This window comes from Porites lutea, chromosome 7, assembly GCF_958299795.1.
Source record: "Porites lutea chromosome 7, jaPorLute2.1, whole genome shotgun sequence".
NCBI lineage: Eukaryota > Metazoa > Cnidaria > Anthozoa > Scleractinia > Poritidae > Porites > Porites lutea.
Genome location: NC_133207.1, coordinates 21,289,645 through 21,308,983, shown reverse-complemented (window position 1 = coordinate 21,308,983; position 19,339 = coordinate 21,289,645). Strand labels below are relative to the sequence as shown.

General features: G+C 37.3%; 2 protein-coding genes across 2 annotated transcripts; both read left to right on the top strand.

Moving 5' to 3' along the window:
- The first annotated feature begins 5,628 nt into the window (after positions 1-5,628).
- LOC140942688 (uncharacterized) lies at positions 5,629-7,738 on the top strand. The gene is made up of 5 exons (XM_073391650.1): positions 5,629-5,736; positions 6,294-6,356; positions 6,461-6,532; positions 6,773-6,842; positions 7,129-7,738. The coding sequence occupies exons 1-5, from the start codon at positions 5,656-5,658 to the stop codon at positions 7,461-7,463; spliced, it is 621 nt and encodes a 206-aa protein (XP_073247751.1). The 5' UTR covers positions 5,629-5,655; the 3' UTR covers positions 7,464-7,738.
- Positions 7,739-15,698: 7,960 nt separating this feature from the next.
- LOC140942690 (tumor necrosis factor-like) lies at positions 15,699-18,346 on the top strand. The gene is made up of 3 exons (XM_073391652.1): positions 15,699-15,887; positions 16,906-16,975; positions 17,743-18,346. The coding sequence occupies exons 1-3, from the start codon at positions 15,801-15,803 to the stop codon at positions 18,108-18,110; spliced, it is 525 nt and encodes a 174-aa protein (XP_073247753.1). The 5' UTR covers positions 15,699-15,800; the 3' UTR covers positions 18,111-18,346.
- The last annotated feature ends 993 nt before the right edge of the window (positions 18,347-19,339 follow it).

Genomic DNA, 19,339 nt, shown 5'->3' with positions numbered 1-19,339 from the left:
GTTCTCACTGCCTATTATTATTAAAATTATTATTATTATTATTATTATTATTATTATTATTATTATTACAGTTTACAGTTTATTATTACAGTTGACAGTTTTTTTCATTGAAATGAAATATTTTTAATTCGAATAAATTTTTTTTAGTTAAATTAACTCTTTTTAAGCTAAATTAAGTGCTTTTTAAATCGACAGGAATTGTAAATAGTGTTTTTAAAGTAAAAGTTTTTTTCTTTTTTTAAGCGAACTAATTGTAAATAGGATTTTAATAGTTAGCATTGTTATTATTATTATTAATATTATTATTATTACGAGAAGAAGAGGCAGTATGCGGAAAAAGTAATGGAGATCGAACAAGGAACGTTCACTCCCCTAGTTTCAACGACCACAGGTGGAATGGCGGATGAGTATGTTAAGTACCACAGCAGACTTGAGGAGCTGATCGCAAATAAAAAGGGAGAAAGTCACTCAAGTGCAATTTCCTGGAAAAGAGCCTAAAGTATCTTTCGCCATCGTACGCTCTGCAATACTATGCTTGAGAGGCTCAAGATCCAGAAGAAGACAGGTAGACTTTGTTGACTCAGAATTTAACACTCTGGACTGCCTGAAAGAGTTATTGACCGCATCTGAGCAGCAAGGAATGTATTTGCGAAATCGTTATTGACACAGTGATTGTTATTTTTATGATTTATAATAATTCGTAATGTTATATAGTGCTTAATTCTTACTTCGAATATTTCTGAGAATTATGTACATATTTTTTTTAAAAGTTGGATGAAATTATTATTATTATTATTATTATTATTATCATTATTACTATAAATTAACGTTTCATTCACTGTTGCCAGTCAGAAAAAAGACAATGCCAATATTTGGAATCTTTAGACGGAAAATTTTCTCTCTGTCTGATTGGTAGGCATTACGAATCAAACGATTTTTCTATATAACAGGGCTTGGTGGGTCACTTGATGCGGTGAAAAAAGTTTCGAAATGAAATTGGAGGTTCCTTATGGTCTCCTACTTAGACTAGTAGACATGGGATATTTTGAAAATGTTTTACAAAAGACCAGCCCCTGTTAAAAATCTAAGAATTTGCAAAAATCCAGGCTTTGATTTAATGTACTGCTACACCTGCCACGCGGTGTTCACTTGTAAGGAAAAAATTTCCATGATAAATTAAGTGAGATTTGTCTCGTAGTCATTATAGGCTACTTGGTCAAAAAAAACTAGGCCTCCGACTATGGTTTACATAAAGAAACGTGGTTTTTTAGCCTCATGTTAAACGGATCAGAGCGAAGCTAAGCTGCGCCGATCATGAAAGTGGACCGTCACGTATCGGATTGGTTTCCGCTGTGCAACTGTTCGTGGCAGTCTGAAATAAAAGGTGTTCATTATAAGCAGGAGTATTTTTCATGTGGATATTACAAGCCTTCCGATAGTATGTAGTGCCTAACTCTCGTGCCATTTGCTTGGAACACCAAGGTCAGCGGCAAGTCGCCGGCAAAGAACCTGGGGTCTAGTAACGTCGTTGTTTGGCCGATAGGCCGGGACTGAGGTTGAGGCTGACTCGTTCTCGGTAGCTATTTACGTGCCTTTGGGGTGAGAGGAGATTGGTGTTAGGTTGAGGCGCGCGTGGAATCCCTTCCCATGCCTCTTGCGCGCCCAACCTAACCCCAATCTTCTCTCACTCCTCTCACTTCAAATACACATAAATAGCGACGGGGTACGAGTCTGGGACTGAGGCGTTCGAAAGCAGTGGAGAGTTGAAGAAAATTATTGATTAACTCGCATGCTTCCACTTCCCTTTTTCTTTCTCCTTAGTCATGAATTGCGTGACGAGCAGTATAAAAAGAAATGACTTCGGAATGACTTGGCTTCAAAATACAACCAGTTGGTGATCCGAACCCTAAATTCCGGGTTGTGAGCACTCAAGACAAAGGAAGAAAGAAGAAGGTTGAGACCCTTTTTTGATATATCGAAGCGCCTTTCATACTTTTATTTATTAACTATAAAAATTTTTGTTGATTTCAGGGAACTTCCTTGATGTTGCTTTTAGACACTGGCGTTCGGACAAAGACGGAAGTCTGCCAGGTAAAAATGTAAAATTCCCTTGTTTCTTCAGAAAGGAACGGAACAGATAAAACTCAAATAAGGCTGGTGAGATTCCGTGTTGGAGAATTTGAGTTGATATCTCTTTTTTAAATTATACTTTGGGGCTCAAAAAAAAGATTTTTTAAAATCAATTGCTGACTGTGAAAGAAAATTGATCCCGTAACATGAACGAGATTCGCGTCCTTTGAAAACAAATGAAATTGAAAAGGTTGTCATGCTTTGTTGCATAATTGTCAGGGGTACCCAATGAGAATGTAGTACAAAACCACTTAAACATAGCATTGTTAAACGTATTTTAGTATTTAAAAGGTAGATATAAGCGTATTTTTATCCCCTAAAAATTTTTCATCTGTTCGGATTTCCTAGCTGAAAGTCTAGTGATCCATAAATTATAGGGATCAAAACTTACCTTTTCGATAACTTCAGCCAGAAAAAAGGCTCCCGAAAATTCCAGGTGACCTTTTTAGGGTAAAAATCCGTTAAAAATGGGTAATTATGCCATTTTTTAGATCTTCGAAATTCCTAGGAGAGTGAGGCAAGAAAGAAATTTTACAACAACTGTTCCGAAAGATCTAGATCTCAAATCGTCTTCTGAAGAGATATTTTCCGAAAATTGGCGTTGGGCGGCCCCTGAATTGTCAGGAGCAATTCTTCACTCGTTTAAAAAGAATCAAGTACCGTTTCTAAAAATTCTCCGTCTTCTTCTCCAATTTGAATCGCGTTTCACGGTTTCACTGTTCTTATTACGAGAGAACGCCATGCTTCTGACGCGAGAGTACCTTCGAGCCCGGTTCCTTGAAATTCATTCAGCAAATTAGCTAGGATTAAAATAGTCCAAATTTTAATTGAGGTTTTCTTGTCTAAGAACATTATTGAGCCTAATTACTTGGCGATGAAGTTATGGTGAAACAAAGAAAAGTAAAATACAAGAATGATGCCTTCTTAGAGGTGGGGAAGTACGTATGTCTCTGCCATGTCCCTATCGGTATTTTTACTTTGTATTTGAATGCGTTTTGCGAAGTTGCGCAAAGAAAACAAAAGCGAGTTGTTTGTCTTATGGCTAATCAGTGATCAGTTTACTATCCCGCTTTCGCGAATGGCTTCGACAGATCAACGACATAAGTAAATGATAGTAATAAAACATTTCAATACCTGGTTTATTAATAACGTATTCAGTGTAATTTCACGATCCCTCCTAAACCCCAAATTACATCACAATGTGAAAATTTATTCTAATTTAATTCTCAACAGGAAAGAAACTTGTCGCGTTTCAATGTAAATAAAGTGTGTCGATTCAGCTTTTTATTCCGGTCGAAGAAAAATTTCTGGATCCCAACATTCAATTGATTTTAACTAGTGTCTCGAAGGTTTCACTAGTTTTTAGAGTAGTTCATCCTCGCACGAGTTTCAAGCGCTTTGTCGCTAGCGAAGTTGGCCCGGCCTGTACAGCAATTAAAGTGCGTCTTTGACTTTATATGTCTATTCTCTAATAAGGAACAATAAGACCAGTTGTATGGGAAAAATGAGAAACGTTTTGCAGAAGCAAACTCAAGAAGTCCGGAGCAGTTTTAACTTCGAGCTTGCTCTAAACGGTCCAGCGAAAAAAATTCATAACAAAAACAACTTCTGTTTCTGCCGAAAAGGAAAAAAATATATAAAATATAAATAAACTTAAATAACTATGAATTAGGAACTAAGTAAACTTCCATTTATGGTAATTTTCAACAAATGAAATTAACTTACAGAAATTGTCTTCCTTTTCTGACGTTTCCTTTTTGCAGAGTTTAGGTTCGAAAATCAACAAATACTTGTTTCACAAAGCCGAACTAACCTCACTTTAAGCCCTAGTTTTTTAGCTCGCTATTGATTTAAGAACTCGTTAATGAAATAGCTGCAGGTACGCTGTCTGCTTTTATGTAAATCACTTACGCAACGAAATTCACTCAATATAGTTCACGAGACACAGCGACAAATGCTGGAATTAGCTTCACTTATCTCAGCATGTGCATGTTTTTGCTTTTCCTAGTTTTTGTGTAGTTTGGGCTCATAGTTAACTCGTGCCTCGCCGTTTGGCTTGGCCGTGCAGTGTCGTGCCTCCCTCGCGAAAGCGAAGCCAGCCCGGAGGCCGGTGACTCTCGACTCTCCTGCTATAGACAAACGCCAGTTTAAAATTAATGAGATACTGTTTCTAAAAAATAAAATTTAAAAAAATTGACACTTTTTGATTTCACAATTCAAAAACAAGCCCAATTGCCGGACCCTCACGCGAAGGAGTTTTCCTCAATCGTCCTTAGAAAAGTAGAAGTTTTGGTTTACAATGACTGTTCCTCAGCTACCGTTTACCTCGGATCCCACAGAAAATAGAAAACAAAAAAAGACATTGAGTTTTAGTAAAGTTTCAGTTTTGCTGTAGAAAGTGATGTATAAATTGCTACTATAAAAGGGCTTAAAATAGCATCTAAATTAATAAGACCATTGAATTTTATTTCATACTTTAAGGCGAATTTTTCGACTCATAAAAACGATTAAAGACTAAACATCAATTTATTATCTTCAAGTTTGTTATATCGTAAGGAAAGCGTAAGAAAAAGCACTAGAGCCAACTTACTATATGTAAAGTGGATCATGGTTCATCTGTGTTATAATGAAAAAGAGCAAAGGATCGAATCTGTTTTCAGTTTTTTTTGTCCAAATTTAAAACTGAGCCTAACGTAGCTAGGGTCGTCACAATATACAGTGTAAAATATACCATATGCGTTTTTTACTTTTACGGTTATTACAAGTAAGCGAAGAAAGTGATCATTGTACTAAAATAGAATAAATCTGATTCAGTTCCAGGCAATGCTTTTTTCTTAAAAAAACTACTGTGTTAACTACTTTGTTTTTAATTCCACTAGATCTAATATCCAATCTCCTTCATCGTAGAAATTCCTTAATTTATTTCAGAAGGGAGTATTCACGGACAGAAAGTTTACGTTTGCAAAAAGATACAAAATCAGTACATACACAAAGGAATCGTCCTGTAGTTAGTACATGGAAAAAAGGAACCGTGCGATTCCTTAATTTATTTCAGAAGGGAGTATTCACAGACAGAATTAAAAAGGTCACGTTTGCAAATTGATACAAAATACAGACACAAAGGATTAATCATCTTAGTACACGGGAAAAAGAAGAATAACCGTACGATCTATAGTTTTGGGATTTGCTCCAAATTAGACCGAAGGTGTAAGGCCTCTCTTAATAACACTTTTAGTTTAGGCTTGGACCTAGGAACAGCTGTTATCGGTGGTGAAAGTAGCTGAAAGTGAAGACCCATAATAAAAGTCTTAAACACGAACGAAATTCAAGTCAAGATGATATAAATAATATATGAATGCCTCGTCATAAGTTATTGCATCATCCGTTCGGTAAAATGTACCTGTTTTTCTACTCGTCTGAAAAACAAATAAACAAAATCAGATAGTATGAATCATTAGTCTACAGTCCGCGGCTTCATTCTGTAATCACTTTTCACAGGGTTAATATCCAAGAGCTGTCGAGATCATGAAGTTCGTGCTTATCATTGTCGCGTCGGTTTGTGCCAACTTGTACTTCTGTGCAGCAGGAAATACTTCAGGAAATCAAGTAAGACGATCCAATCTCTAACTTAAGCTTTTGTCAGTGTGGTAGTTTTTGTTTGTCCTTGAATTTCGATGGATTAAAAGGCGGTCGCAAACGCCCTAACAGTCCCAAAATATTCTAGAGTTGATAAGCTTACTTCATTTATTTCAAAAATTAATATGACCGAAACGAAAAACATAAGCTGCGCTGAAATCGGTTAATTTTGTTTTACATGGTTTCCTTTTTCCATGACCAAATGAACTACAACGGAATGGTTGTAGAAATTTTTCGATGCCTAACGGAAACAATATTATTGCAACTCGCAGCAAACTAAAACAAATTCTTGGTTATAAGTCCCATAGCATAATTTGTCAACAATGACAATTCGCAACAAAAATGAAAATCGGTAAATTTCTCAGAATCTGTTAGAATACATTTACAATTCTCCAAACGGTAAAAATTGGTCCATTAAGGAAAATCCACAGAACTAGGGCGAATCCACAGAGTTTAATAAAAGAATGCCAAAATCCTCTTGCATGGAATTGAACTCCTTAATTGTTCTACTTTTCCTTAATCAACAAAAACTTTGCGCAAATTCTAAGCAACCAATCACGGTCAACGTTTACGGAAAGGGATGCCAAAAGGTAACATACCACCATTTCCTTTGATACCACTTGTAGTACTATATCTCTTGTAAAATACTGCAATAACTGCATAACATTCACGTGCGTGTATCATGCATTTTTAGGGTGAAAAGGGATCAAAAGGAGACACGGGATCCAAAGGGGACAACGGAAGTCCTTGCCAATGTTCCTTACAGGTAAAAGCAAACAGTTGACAAATCGCTACTGGAATAGCCGTTTTAAAAGCAATTTTTTAACAGTAATAAAACGTAAGGTAAATATAACGAAATTTTCTGAAATTTGTCTGCTTCACAACACAAGTTAACTCTGTAGGAAATTTCGGGAAAAAATATACGTAAGCAAAATACTTAACTTGATCCATAAGTTATTTCTCTGTAAATACGTACCATGTACATTGTTTTTTTTTTGTTTTACAGAATGCAAACAAGCCATCTGCTCATATTGAATCTGTAAACAAACAAGTCGTGACCTATCAAACCAACCAAAGTATGTGTTTCTTTACCATCCTCTACACCGTCCCCGCTCCACTAAAAAAGTCAAATAACATCAAATCACATTAATTTTTAGAGTGCCTCTTTTATAGTAAAATGCATGACTATACATTAAACTATAATTCGGGGACTACCGACCGAAACTAATTCGTCCATTTGTTTCTTTCGATGTAGACCGGCGAATATATACAATAAACATCACCCCTGGATTACAACAAGGCTTTGTGCGTTAGTAGAAATCACCAAGATTAACATCAGTTTTCTTTATTTTCACCCCATAGTGATCAAAGACTGGTCTGTCAGTGCCCCGTACAGCCATCTTGCTGGAGGGATGAAGTACCACGATGGAAAACTGACTGTGCCTACCAGTGGACGGTACTATGTCTATCTGCAGGTCTACTATCGCAATAATGGAAGGGTCTATATTAGAGTGAACGGCAAACAGGTGACCATGGCTCAATCCCCTTGGCCGGGAAAAGGTGACGAGATTACCGCGTATGCAGCTGGTGTTTTTAACCTGAAATCTGGTGACGTCATCACGTTTGCTTCGGCTTACGCTAACTGTAAAATTTACATGTATACCTACCACACCTACTTTGGCGCGTATTTGATTTAAAAATCTGATGAATATCGCGTGACACCTGCACCATAACCTCGAGAATTAAGGGACTAGACATTTATTTTAAAAAAGTGCATAATTGCCATGTTTAACGAAAATTTTTCGGTAAAAAATGTTTCTAAGTATTGAGCAGTTTAGTTGGCGCAATATTCTGTAAAATAACCTTATAGGTCATAATTAAGGCTCGGTTACTTTACTTGTATACACTGTGTAGCAGGAGACATCTGTAGTGGATATTTTAATGCTGGAATAAATGCAACGATGGTGCTAAAGCTGTATGCATCAATGAGTGAAACTAGGGCAAAAACAAAGGTGTGAAGGGACTGTATCGAATTCTTTTCCATTTAATTTTCTGAATAAATAACTGTAGTGGAATGGTTTCCGGAAATACAGTAAAAGAATTATTTCTCGAATGGCGTAAGCACGAAATGATGATCACAAACTAAAAAGCGCCCACTTCCGCTTCCGTCCCTAATGGGTAAATAGCCCGCAGTGTATTGTTGGTTTTCACATGATGTTACGAAAATTCAAACCACAAAACTATCGATAGAACCGATATTTTATTTTCACGACGTATTACAGCAGCTGAAAACTAATTTTCATACAAATTTTCCCTTCAAAAAGGTTCTTGGTTTTGTGATAGAGTACTCTTGAATTTCTAAGATTTTGCGTGACGCGTCGTTTACATGACGGCCACGAGAGCTGTCATGTAGGTTAAAGAAATTACTTATTTCAAGGAACTCTGCTCTCTAAACAGTTCATGTATTAGAAAAAGTATTACTTTAATGTTCATGAGTTCCTCGAAGAATAAATTCACGCTTTTGTAGGAAAACTCGGTAACAGAAACTAATGTTTCTGTTGGTTTCTGTCCGCCATGTTGGTGCTCATCCGGATGGGTAACAACATGGCGTCTTTAACTCTATTAATTTTGTGAAAACATTTCCTCGGATATCTCGTATACGAAATATTCCTCTGACCTGAACCTTGGCGAGGGTCTTTGTATATTTACCTCCTTTAATTTTCCAGATTCTGGAATTTATTTTTTTGATTTTTATTTTGATCTATTTTGAATGGCGTGACACTGAAATCTCAAAGCAGAGTAAGATCAGGGAGAGCGAATAATCAATAAGGTTGGAAAGCCAAGACACTGCTTTATTTGGAGTCTTTTACTGAACTAGTACATCGCCTTCATTCAAATAAACTACAGTTACGGTTAAGCTATGTCACTTTACGTTACACAAGGGGTAATAAGTCTGAGAAAGAACTGTGGGGAGGAAAAGGAGGAAATTTAAATTATGTGTTGACCGAAATTTGTCTCATAGCGTAAGGCAGCGTCTAATTTACGAACCGTTGGACTTTTATTTTCTTCTATTTTAAAGCGATTTTCTCAATATTTATATATTCAAATTTGTTATATGGTACGGAACGACTCAACAATGGACTCAACTTATCACATGTAAATTGGATCATCTGTGGTACGCCAGTGGCAAGATCAAACGAATCTTTTTTTCTCTTTGCTTTTCTTTTTTTTCGGTCCAGGTTTAAAAATCAGCTTCACGCACTCGATTCGTTTGATCTTTTCCACTGGCGTACCACAGATGATCCAATTTACATATGACACGTCGAGTCCATGAGTCATTCCGTATAACGAATTTGAAGACATAAATATTACGAAAATCGCTCGGCTTTAAATTATAAGAAAATTGAAGTCCAACGGTCCGTTGATCTAACATGTGTGGTAAAGAGAGGCCATATAGAGTACCACTGGTAAACGTCAACGACACTTTTGCCGTAAGGTTGTTTTAGTGCGACCACTGTGTTAAACTTCATTAGGGCTAATTTTTGTTCTTCTGCAATGTGGAACGTCCTTGACATTTTTTACGAGTAAATATACGCACGCAATAATGGTTATTCTGCCGGTTACAAAGTACAGACACAGAAAGAAAAAAAATAATTTTCTTAAAAACATTGAAACAACACTTACAATCAAGCTTCGGTCTCAGTAAAAATATTTGGCACACTTGATTGTATATAGTCCTCGCCTTCCCATCTCCTTAAGCCTCCTGTTCAGCGGTTAGTCGTCGGCAAAGAACCTAAGGTCTAGTAATGTCGCGATAGACCGGGATGACGCTTCCGAAAGAAGTCGAGTGCTGAAGAAAATTCTCGATTAACTCTTATGCTTCCACTTCTTGGCAAACCAACTCTTTTTTTTTTTCTACTAAGTCATGAATAGCGTGGCGAGCGGTATGAAAAGAAATGACTCCGGAATAACTTTCATGGCTTCAAAACTTTCATGGCCTCAAAAGTCACATGAATGTGCCCTTAAGTTAACCGATTTGTGGATTAAAAGTTAATTGTTTGATTTGAATTATAAATTTATTAATTGGAGCTTCGCTTTTAGCCCTGGGTAAATCTATATATTAAGTCACTGTCAGTGGCAACTTTTTTTTTGGGGGGGGGGGGGGGGTGGAACTGTGGCTAATAATATTGAACATGGGTTATCACACACTTTATGAGGAATCATACATTCTGGAAATTCAAATAGAAAACTAGAAAAGTAATAACTATGAGACAATTTCAACCTCTTAGAAAGTATAATGATTTAAAGCGACTTAAGGTGATTTAAGGTGACTTTAGGCGACTTAAGGCGATTTAAGGCGACTTTAAGTGACTTAAGGTCCCAGAGTAGGTCTATTACTGTTTGCCATGAAAACACTTACGGTCGCTACTGCATACAAAAAAGTAACAATGATTACTTCCACCCATATTTTGACATTATCGCCTTTAAGATGAAAAGGTCTTCATTTCCTGTTGTCTAGAATAAACAAAATCAACCCCGATTTCTTCAGTTGGCATATTTATCACTGTCTTGTTTGCCTCCTGAGAAACCACGTGATATTGTTTTTATCCCATCAGTTCCGCAGTTAAGTGCGTGAAAAGATGGCGGGTATCGTGAAAAAGGTCTATTGCTGCAATCGTTCCTGAGACGTCATTTCGCGGGGAAACCAGTGGTGGTGTCGCTAAATGTCGGTTTTTTTCTCAGGCTATAAGAATTACTGCGCAAAAATTACATTCATTATAACGAAATACAATTCCAAGTCCTGAATTGTTACTTACATTGTACTTTATCCCCAGAAAGAAATGTTTAAAACTCAAGTAGAAAGCCAAAATGATAATAGAGAGAAGAGAAAGCCAGTTACCTCAGCGAGGAAAAGAGAAAACGAGGTTAGGTGATTTCTTTTTCGGGTTCATAAGTTTAGGTTAGTCACTCAGTGTTCTGTCAGCTTGAACACTGCGAATCGTAGAATGTTCCGCGTACTAAAGTTTGACCATAGACCGTTGCGTGTACAACAAGAAAGCAGTCATTATACTAAAATATAACAAGAATCGCCAAAAGGCGAGTCTACCGGGACTGCCAATTTTCCTGGGGGAGTCACCTGAGATCATGCCCAATTTTAGCGGTTCTCATACATTCTCTCTAACGGCTACCGCTAAAATTGCGCCTGATACAAACTCTCTCACGTTTGTGCACCTTACGGCCAGATTTTGGCCGTGACGCTGATTGGCTATTAGAACAATGCCGCAAGATCTGATTGGTTGTCGGAAACGCCGCAAGTTGAAAACGCTTATTCCTCGCGTGGTTGTTTTCGTGAATGATCCGTCGTCGGCGGAGAGAAGGATCGATTTTGCTGTCTTTTTTGTTGTTTTATAGTCTTACGGTAGGAAAATATGCCTTAATATGTGCCATGGAAATTGAAAATTCATATGGTTGTTCATATCTTCTCAGGATTTGCTTTATTTACGGAACTAATGTGAGTGTATCGCGGAGTTGAATCCCTCTGCAAGTTGTTGACCGCTAACAAGGTGCCTTTTGATTTAACAACAAACGAGTGCAAATCAAAATACTGTCCATCTTAAAACTGGTTTCATTTGAGAGTTTGTACAGGTAATCACATGATTTCGAGTGTAATTTGGAATAAATAAGCACCAGTAAATTTTTTCAAAGGCTAACAAAATTGCACGAGCCCGTAGGGCGAGTGCAATTTGTGGTCTTTGAAAAAATTTACGAGTGCTTATTTATTCCAAATTGCACGAGAGAAATTATGTGATTACTTATTGATAATATTCATGAAAAAATTGCGAGATAGCTTTAAAATCTCTTTAATAGGGAGTCAACTCGCGTAAACTACGTGCAAAATAAATTGTTCAAATGCTGCAAATATCATGACACGTGCAGTCAAAACAACATTTTGCTCGATACTTTTAAAGTTTGCAAGCTGCAGAAACGGGCTGAACAGTTCATGAAATTGCTCAATGTGTTTGAAATAAAGATTCTGGTTTATTACCTCGAGTTTTCCGCTCTTCCAGAGAATTTCTTCTTCCTCCTCTGATACTCGCTGAGCTTTGTTTGGGCGCTTACCACGGCCAGCCAAGCGAAGCTGTTTCGCTTTTTCCTCCAACACCTCTTTGGACGAACCAAATTCTCGGTCACGTACAATGGACAGGGTGCAGCTTTTGTTCTTTAAGTGTCTATCAAGCGATGCCTTCATTACTTTTAAGCTTTCTGGTTCATAAATCTTCACCTTTTTTGTATTGTTTACTTCGGCGTAGAAATGCTCGGGCAAAGTGTTAAGCTCAGCCGGCTCATAATTTTCTATTTCATCAGTAATTTCCTTACCTACGCACCAATTCTTCCAAAAAGAGAGCCAAAAACCAGTGCTTTTCGTAGTGTTTTCGTTTTTAGAGCAGTTTTTCAGCTCCTCTACAATTGTTTCGGTCGCAAAAGTAAATGTGCTGCAATCGCCAACCATTGCGGTTTTTGCTCGAAACTGGTCCGGAGCGGATCCAAATTTTGCGCCATTTAGATCACGCATTTGATTGGCTCTCAGTGAGTTCCTTTGTTTATTAGCCAATCAGAATATCACGTTTGTTACTCTTTTCTACACTCAATTACCATCTACTACTACTATCGAGAAATTTTTTCATGTATATTATTAAGCTGGGAATGACGCAAGCGGAGGCTCACTGCGAAAGAAACCTCAATCGCCAACTGTGAAGTATTAGACGAAAAATATCGCAACGCTGTTCAAGGAATTTTTGTAAGCATTAGTATAAAAGCTGGCGGCTTAAAGTAAGAGACTTGTCGTTTGCCTTCGCTTTTTGTACAAAATAAACCGGGAAAACTGGTGTCCTCGCTCGTAGGCTGTTTGCTGTTTGTTAATTTCGATTAATAAATTTAGCGAGCTTTTTAGACCTTCAGTAAAACAACAACACGACTAAGGAGAACTACAAAGTGTATTTGTAATATTGTTTTTCGTTTTGTTTACAGGTCAGTTGAGCATGCAGTTAGTGGGAGATAATATTTACCTGAATTTTTTGAAAATATAGATTTTTTTAGACCTTTGTTTCTGTGGTACATTCGCAAATATTATTGCAAGTGTACGCACGGGACTAAATCAGCTGCATTAAATGCACTTGAGAACTCGTTTGGTTTGTTCTGAAATAATTTATATATCCTTTGAAAAGTTCGCGATATATTTCTTCAGTATTTTTAAAGATTTATGTATTGAAAATCGGGGAAAATTGCCGAGGAAAATATTAAGGCAACAGAAAAATAGAAATTTCAGTATTTTAAATTCGAGCGCGACTAGCCAAAATAATAAAACTAGTGGAACATCGTGTCGACGTCTTTTCGAAAACTTTTTACCTTCTACGCCCACAGAAATAACCTTCGAGATCTCCCTTAATCTCGCAAGAAGTTAAATGTGATTGTGCTGACTGTTTTATGTTTAGCTGAAAAAATTAACAGATAAAAGCTATTTTTTAAGTCAGCCAGTCTGCATTTTTCCCACGCATGAAAAATTTGCATACTAGAAAAGAAAGAAACGGAAGTAATTTTGGTTGGCTGATTCGGCAAATGTCAATCAACGGCAAAAAAGTGGGCGGAAGATGTTTCGTAGAAGGTTTGTATCAGGCTCTCTTTTCGTTTCGCCTTGCCCGCCGGAATGTAATTTTCGAAGCGAAACGAAAATAGAGCCTGATCTCAGGTTACTAGGGGAGGGGGTGGCTGCACACTTAGGCCACCAGGCTTGTCGCTGGGCATTGCGTGACGTAGCATATCATGTGAGACTTAAACAGTTTAATACTCATTTGAACTTTGTACCTTTTTGGAAGACTTTCGTAACAAGAAAAATGAGTGCCATTTTCGGGTCGGGGCTGTATAGTACCTCATCAAATTCCACCATTATGAATAAAAATAAGCAAGTGAACCATTCTAAGCAGGAAACAATAAGCGTTATTTTCACGCACCCCTCCCCTAATCCCTCTGCTCCCCAATATATAGTGTGACTTATTTGACCTAACCGGAAATTCCAAAAACTATAATTGTCGTTATCAAACCGCTGTTAATAACACGGCAGTACATCTCTCAATTCTGGTTCTTAAAACTAAAAAAGCAAATGAAATTTAAGTTAGTGTCTGATATTGCGTTATAAAGCCTTTCTAACTGTCCTACTCAAAATATATAATATTTTTTTGACTTGGTGATCTACAATGAGCACATTCCACAGGACATTCCTTTCCGTGTAAGGAATGACTTTTCACACGCTGAGCAAGAATCGCAATAAGATAAAAAGACACATTAATCGTCACATTTTAAACGATTTAAACTTCAACATAAAGAAAAAAAACTTAAAAGCGACTCATCCTACCATCTTTTAAAAAAATGGCACTGACAAAAAGTGCCAATGACAGCTTGAGAGAAATCTTTATTCAGTGGTTGTACTGACACACACACTTCCGCCACAAACACAGAGAGATTTGTAATCACGTTTTGGAAGGGAAAAAATCATGCAAAGGTTTAAACTTCAACAAATAGTGAAGAAAAACCCCACAAGGTACTCATCGTAGAATCTTTTGAAGGAGACGATGAAAAAGCGCAGTACATCAAACACGTCTTCATTTTATAATAGCTGCCTTCGCTTAACATGGGTAAGTACTTCATGTTAAGCCATCATAAGGTCAAAGGTTTTCACGACTTAAATCCCGGCGAAGGAACTCTCTTACATTAACCTTATAGATATTGTTCTGAAGTAGTGTAAAGATTAGATGAGGCGGACGGTGCAGCCCCACTGCGACTTCGCAGAAATACCCCCTAAGAAGAAAATGAAACTCATTTTATAAACTGGGCTCGCCACAGGCAGCCCAGTTAATAAATATGCAGATTCAGACTATTGTTGTGAAGTATTTTCTATATTGTTATGAAGATTGGTGTCATTTGTGTCTACAGGTTTTTGAAAGTTTAAACCCTTTTAATGAGTTTGTTAACATAATTGTTATCTATGTCTTGACTGTTGTGTCACGCGTTATTTAGCTTATTTCATGTTTGTACTTGTAATTTTAGTCGTTTGGATTTTGAGTACTAACCTTTTAATGGATTTGTCAACGTGAGTGTCATTTTATGTTGTGGTTTAAATAATATAAATTGGATGCTAGGCCTTGAAGTAGCCATGGGGGTCGGGATTATAGCAGACCTTTGCAATGATTGTTACCTACATCAGGGTTCCTGTTTTGGTCCAACCTGAAGTGTGGTTTTCAAAATTATGCTTTCATTGGTTTTCTTGTACGTGACATGATTAACCTTATGAGTTCAGTCTTGTTTAGCTTTATACTAAACCTCTTTGGTGATCAACAGGATGTGAAAGTCACTATAAAGGCGTTTGAAACCGGCTCTCGTGGTAAGCAAGCCCAAACTTGTTTTTTCACTTTGCTCGGTTTCCTTTATCCTTTTTTCCTGGAACTGAGATTAAGAACTCAAATAAAAACAGTAAGATACAAAAGGCAACAGCTTTTAAAGCATTGTGTTTCACTTTTGATTAAACTAAGATGGCCCAAGGACAAAAGTCGCTAGGTTTGTTTTGATATTTAACAGACTTTCCTTAGTTATTTTTGAGCTTGTTGCGTTTTTCCTAATTTTTCATTGCTTGGGATTATAGCAGACCTTGATTGCTATGTGCATCAGAGTTCCTGTTTTGGTTTATGTTCCAGCTCTGAACTTTGGTTGTCAGGTTTTTATTGGTTTTCTTGTTCTTGACATGACCTTATAAGTTTTTCTTCAGCCACTTTGGTAATCAACAGGATGTGCATAAAAATCACGAGGAAATGCGTTCGTGACTCTCGTGTTCAGCAAGCCCGAACGCAACTATGTTTTAGTTATTAAAATTGCCAATTTTTGGCTCAGTTTTTCAGTATTAACGATTAAGTTGAGCTGTTAAGTTAAACTTAGTCTGAACTGCTAAACTTTTCACAAGGTTAATATCTAAGAGTTGCAAGATCATGAAGTTCTTGGTTATCATTGTCGCTTCGGTTTGTGCCAACCCGACTTTTTGCCAAGCAGTAACCACTTCAGGAAATCATGATCAAGTAGGACGATCTACCATTTCCTAACTTTTCAATTATTAACTCAACTCAATTCTCTTACTTTATTATTATTGTTTTTTCTTTCATTTTATCTATGATATAGTTTGTTTGCTAGCATTTGTTTGTCCTTTATTCTCAAAGTAGTTGAAAAACGACCATAAAATTTTATTTTGTACTTAGTATTTGTGTTGAAAAGCTTACTTCGTTAAACTTGTTACGTAATTAGAGACTCGGTTTACTCCAAATACCGGTAGCTGTAGTATATAAGATAGTGTTACTGGGAAAAAGGAATACCGGAATGACTTTCATTCTGGAACGAGTTCATCCCATCTCCATATATTTCTCTATTTCTATGTATTTGTTTATATGATAGCGAAACGACATTTCGTTCCCATACAAGCCACTCCGGAAAGTCTCGTTCTGGTGAGAGATTTATTTATGGTATGTAAAGTACAAACGAAAATCGTTCCGGATTGAAAATCGCAAAACGTGTGGCCGATGTAGCGAATAGCGAATGAGTATCTATCAACTGATATAAGGGAATCCAAGACAGTTTTGGATTCTGGATTCCACGCAGTGGATTCCCAATACCAGTACCTCATTCCAGTGTTTTTCAGTAAAAGTTGGATTCTGGATTTCAATCGTTAGAGGGATTCCGGATTCTTTGAGCTGTATTTCGGATCCCAAAGCCCAGGATTCCGGATGCCAAAAGCAAAATTTTCTGTGCTTCCAGATTCCACAGGCAAAAATTTCATGGATTCCGATATCTAATTTGACGCGAAAACCACACGCGAGCGAGAACGCCTTAGGCTAAGCCGTTCGATTTTGATGTGAATGCAATGCGAACTTCGGTCGTTTAGAGATAACACGTGGCTTCCACAAAAACTTTGTAGAGCGAGCAGTAAACATAGTTCCTTATATAGGTGGGATACTAAGTGAAAAATAGACTCTTGTAAACTTATTTAAAAATAGCCATACTATTGAGAAAATTATTACAAAATTATTGTTGTTTATTTTACAGAATTCAAACAAGCCATCTGCTCACATCGAAGCTGTAAGCAGAGGAGAACTGACCTATCAAGCCAACCAACGTATATGCGTTTATTACCTTCCACTACACCGCTAACTCTCCACTTGTCATTAACCATCTGACACATCGTGTCTGCCAATGGTCTAATAACGTTTAATCAGATGTCATAAATTGTCTCTTGTATAAAAAAGGCTTATTCTAATTTTTGCCAACGTATCATTCGCAAGACACGAACCTATTCGTAGTGCTAGTTTTGCTCATTTTGTATTCAAGTACTGACGATTAAGCTTAAATTCTCGAAAAACGCTCTCACGGTGCTACAGGTTGAAAACGCCTTCAATTTCGCCTTCAAAGAAGACAACTTAAACAACTAATATGAAAATACTTAATTTAAACACAAAAACTATTAAAAATAAATATCCTATACATCATCTCAAACGATTTCCGCCATTTTCCATCACAAACATAAAACTTCTAAATAACGTTACTTTGTGTTCCAAACTACTGTCTGAAATGTTCAAAACACGAACCCGTGGAACACACCGCGAAGATAAGGTAAATAAGAAAAGAAAACGAAACAGCAGCATTTGCTGTCATAAAAGGACAGCAACAAACAGACAGACTTTTCTGGTTCGTTCTCATAAGAACTTTGCCCTGATTGCGCTGATTGGCTAGTTTGTATTGCCTACTGTATTTCCCGACTCTGTACTGATCTTCAGACGAGTTGTCCTATTCTTTTTAAATTGGATTATCATAGATTCCCTTTTTCAAAATTAAAGGAAATTTAATCACCCAGAATTAACATCCTTTTTCCTTTTCACCCTATAGTGATTAAAGACTGGAATGCCAATGCCACGAACAGCCATCTTGCTGGAGGGATGAAGTACCAGGATGGAAAACTGACTGTGCCTACCACTGGACGGTACTATATCTACCTGCAGATCTACTATCACAGCACTGGAAGGATCCAAGTGAGAGTGAACGGCCGTGTGCGAACAATGATTCAGATCCCTGTCCCAGATAAAGGTGTCCACGGTACCGCGTACGCAGGAGGGATTTTCAACCTGATTGCTGGTGACGTCATTACGATTTATTCAACCAGAAACAACTGCAAAATTTACATGTCGACCGTTCACACCTACTTTGGCGCGTATTTGATTGAAGAAAAGATGACAAATGCCCCAAACATCTCATGAATCAAACTGGTAAACGTGTTTGCAAAGAGCCTTTCATTCAAAATCATCCTTGGTCATTAACATTGATTTAAACACTTCTCTTAGCAATGTGGTCAAGTGTACGCCGCTGTAATTGAAACCTTATCAGTCTATAAGGTCTATTAGGCTTGTTTACTTAACTAGAATGCGCTGTTTTGTAGAAGACATTTGTAATGGATATCTTAAGGCTGAAATAAATTAAAGAGTGGTGCTTATAATCTGTGTGGAGCATTGCGTAAAAGTAAATAAACCTATTGTAAGTAAATTCATCCAATGTATCAATTTGAAGGCCTGGTTTTCATTTGTCGGGAAAATCGAAGACGATCAGGGACTTTACCTTTTCTCGAAAGTCCCAGACTTTGTCCGCTGTCTGGGATGGCCGGAAACAAATCAGGTAAATCGGGACGCGTCCCAGAATTTCTGCGCTGGTCGGCGCAAACATTACCGACATCAGACATCAAAAGTTTTAAAATTTGTAGTGTCGGGGACTTCGGGGAATGATGGATCTAATGTATCAAGTTGTCTATGTTGGTGTGAACAACCGAATCATTACCATAATTCATTTACCTTCAATCACCTACATCTTCAGGTACCTTGTACGCAGATGGAATTTTTAACCTGACAGACGGTGACTTCATCTTACCTTTCTTTCACCTGTTCAGCTATCACAGCTACATTGGAGCGTAATTGATTTTGAAAGTCAAATAATTGTTGCGTCGCATTTTGATTGTGAAGTGCTAATAAATTGTACGGAATTAGCGTTATATAAACTGCAGGAAATGTTACTGAGTATCGGGTCACAGCCTGTGTAGTATACTCCGTACCATCATTCCGTCCTAAATGTAATTAAGTGTCCAGCAGGCATTTCGCAGAATCCTTCTTGACCCCAGCAAGGTTATTCGTTGTAAAAGTTCCATGAAATATGGTATTCCCAACTGTCTTAGCCGCATTTTAAATCCTTTCGAAACTGTTCCTAGTCAACCAATTAAAATTAGGATGGCTTAAACTGAACGAAAGTTCCAAATTCGTTTGATTTCCTGTTTCAAGGCACAGTAATTATCGGTCTTCTCTCTTTTCTTGCTAATTATTCTGGTGTCGGATGGGCAGGCAACATCAACTATAATGCACGATTTATCTTCCTTATTTAGGAGCACAATATCGGGCTTGTTGTGTTCAATGTATTAATGGACTAATTGGATCTTAAAATCCCA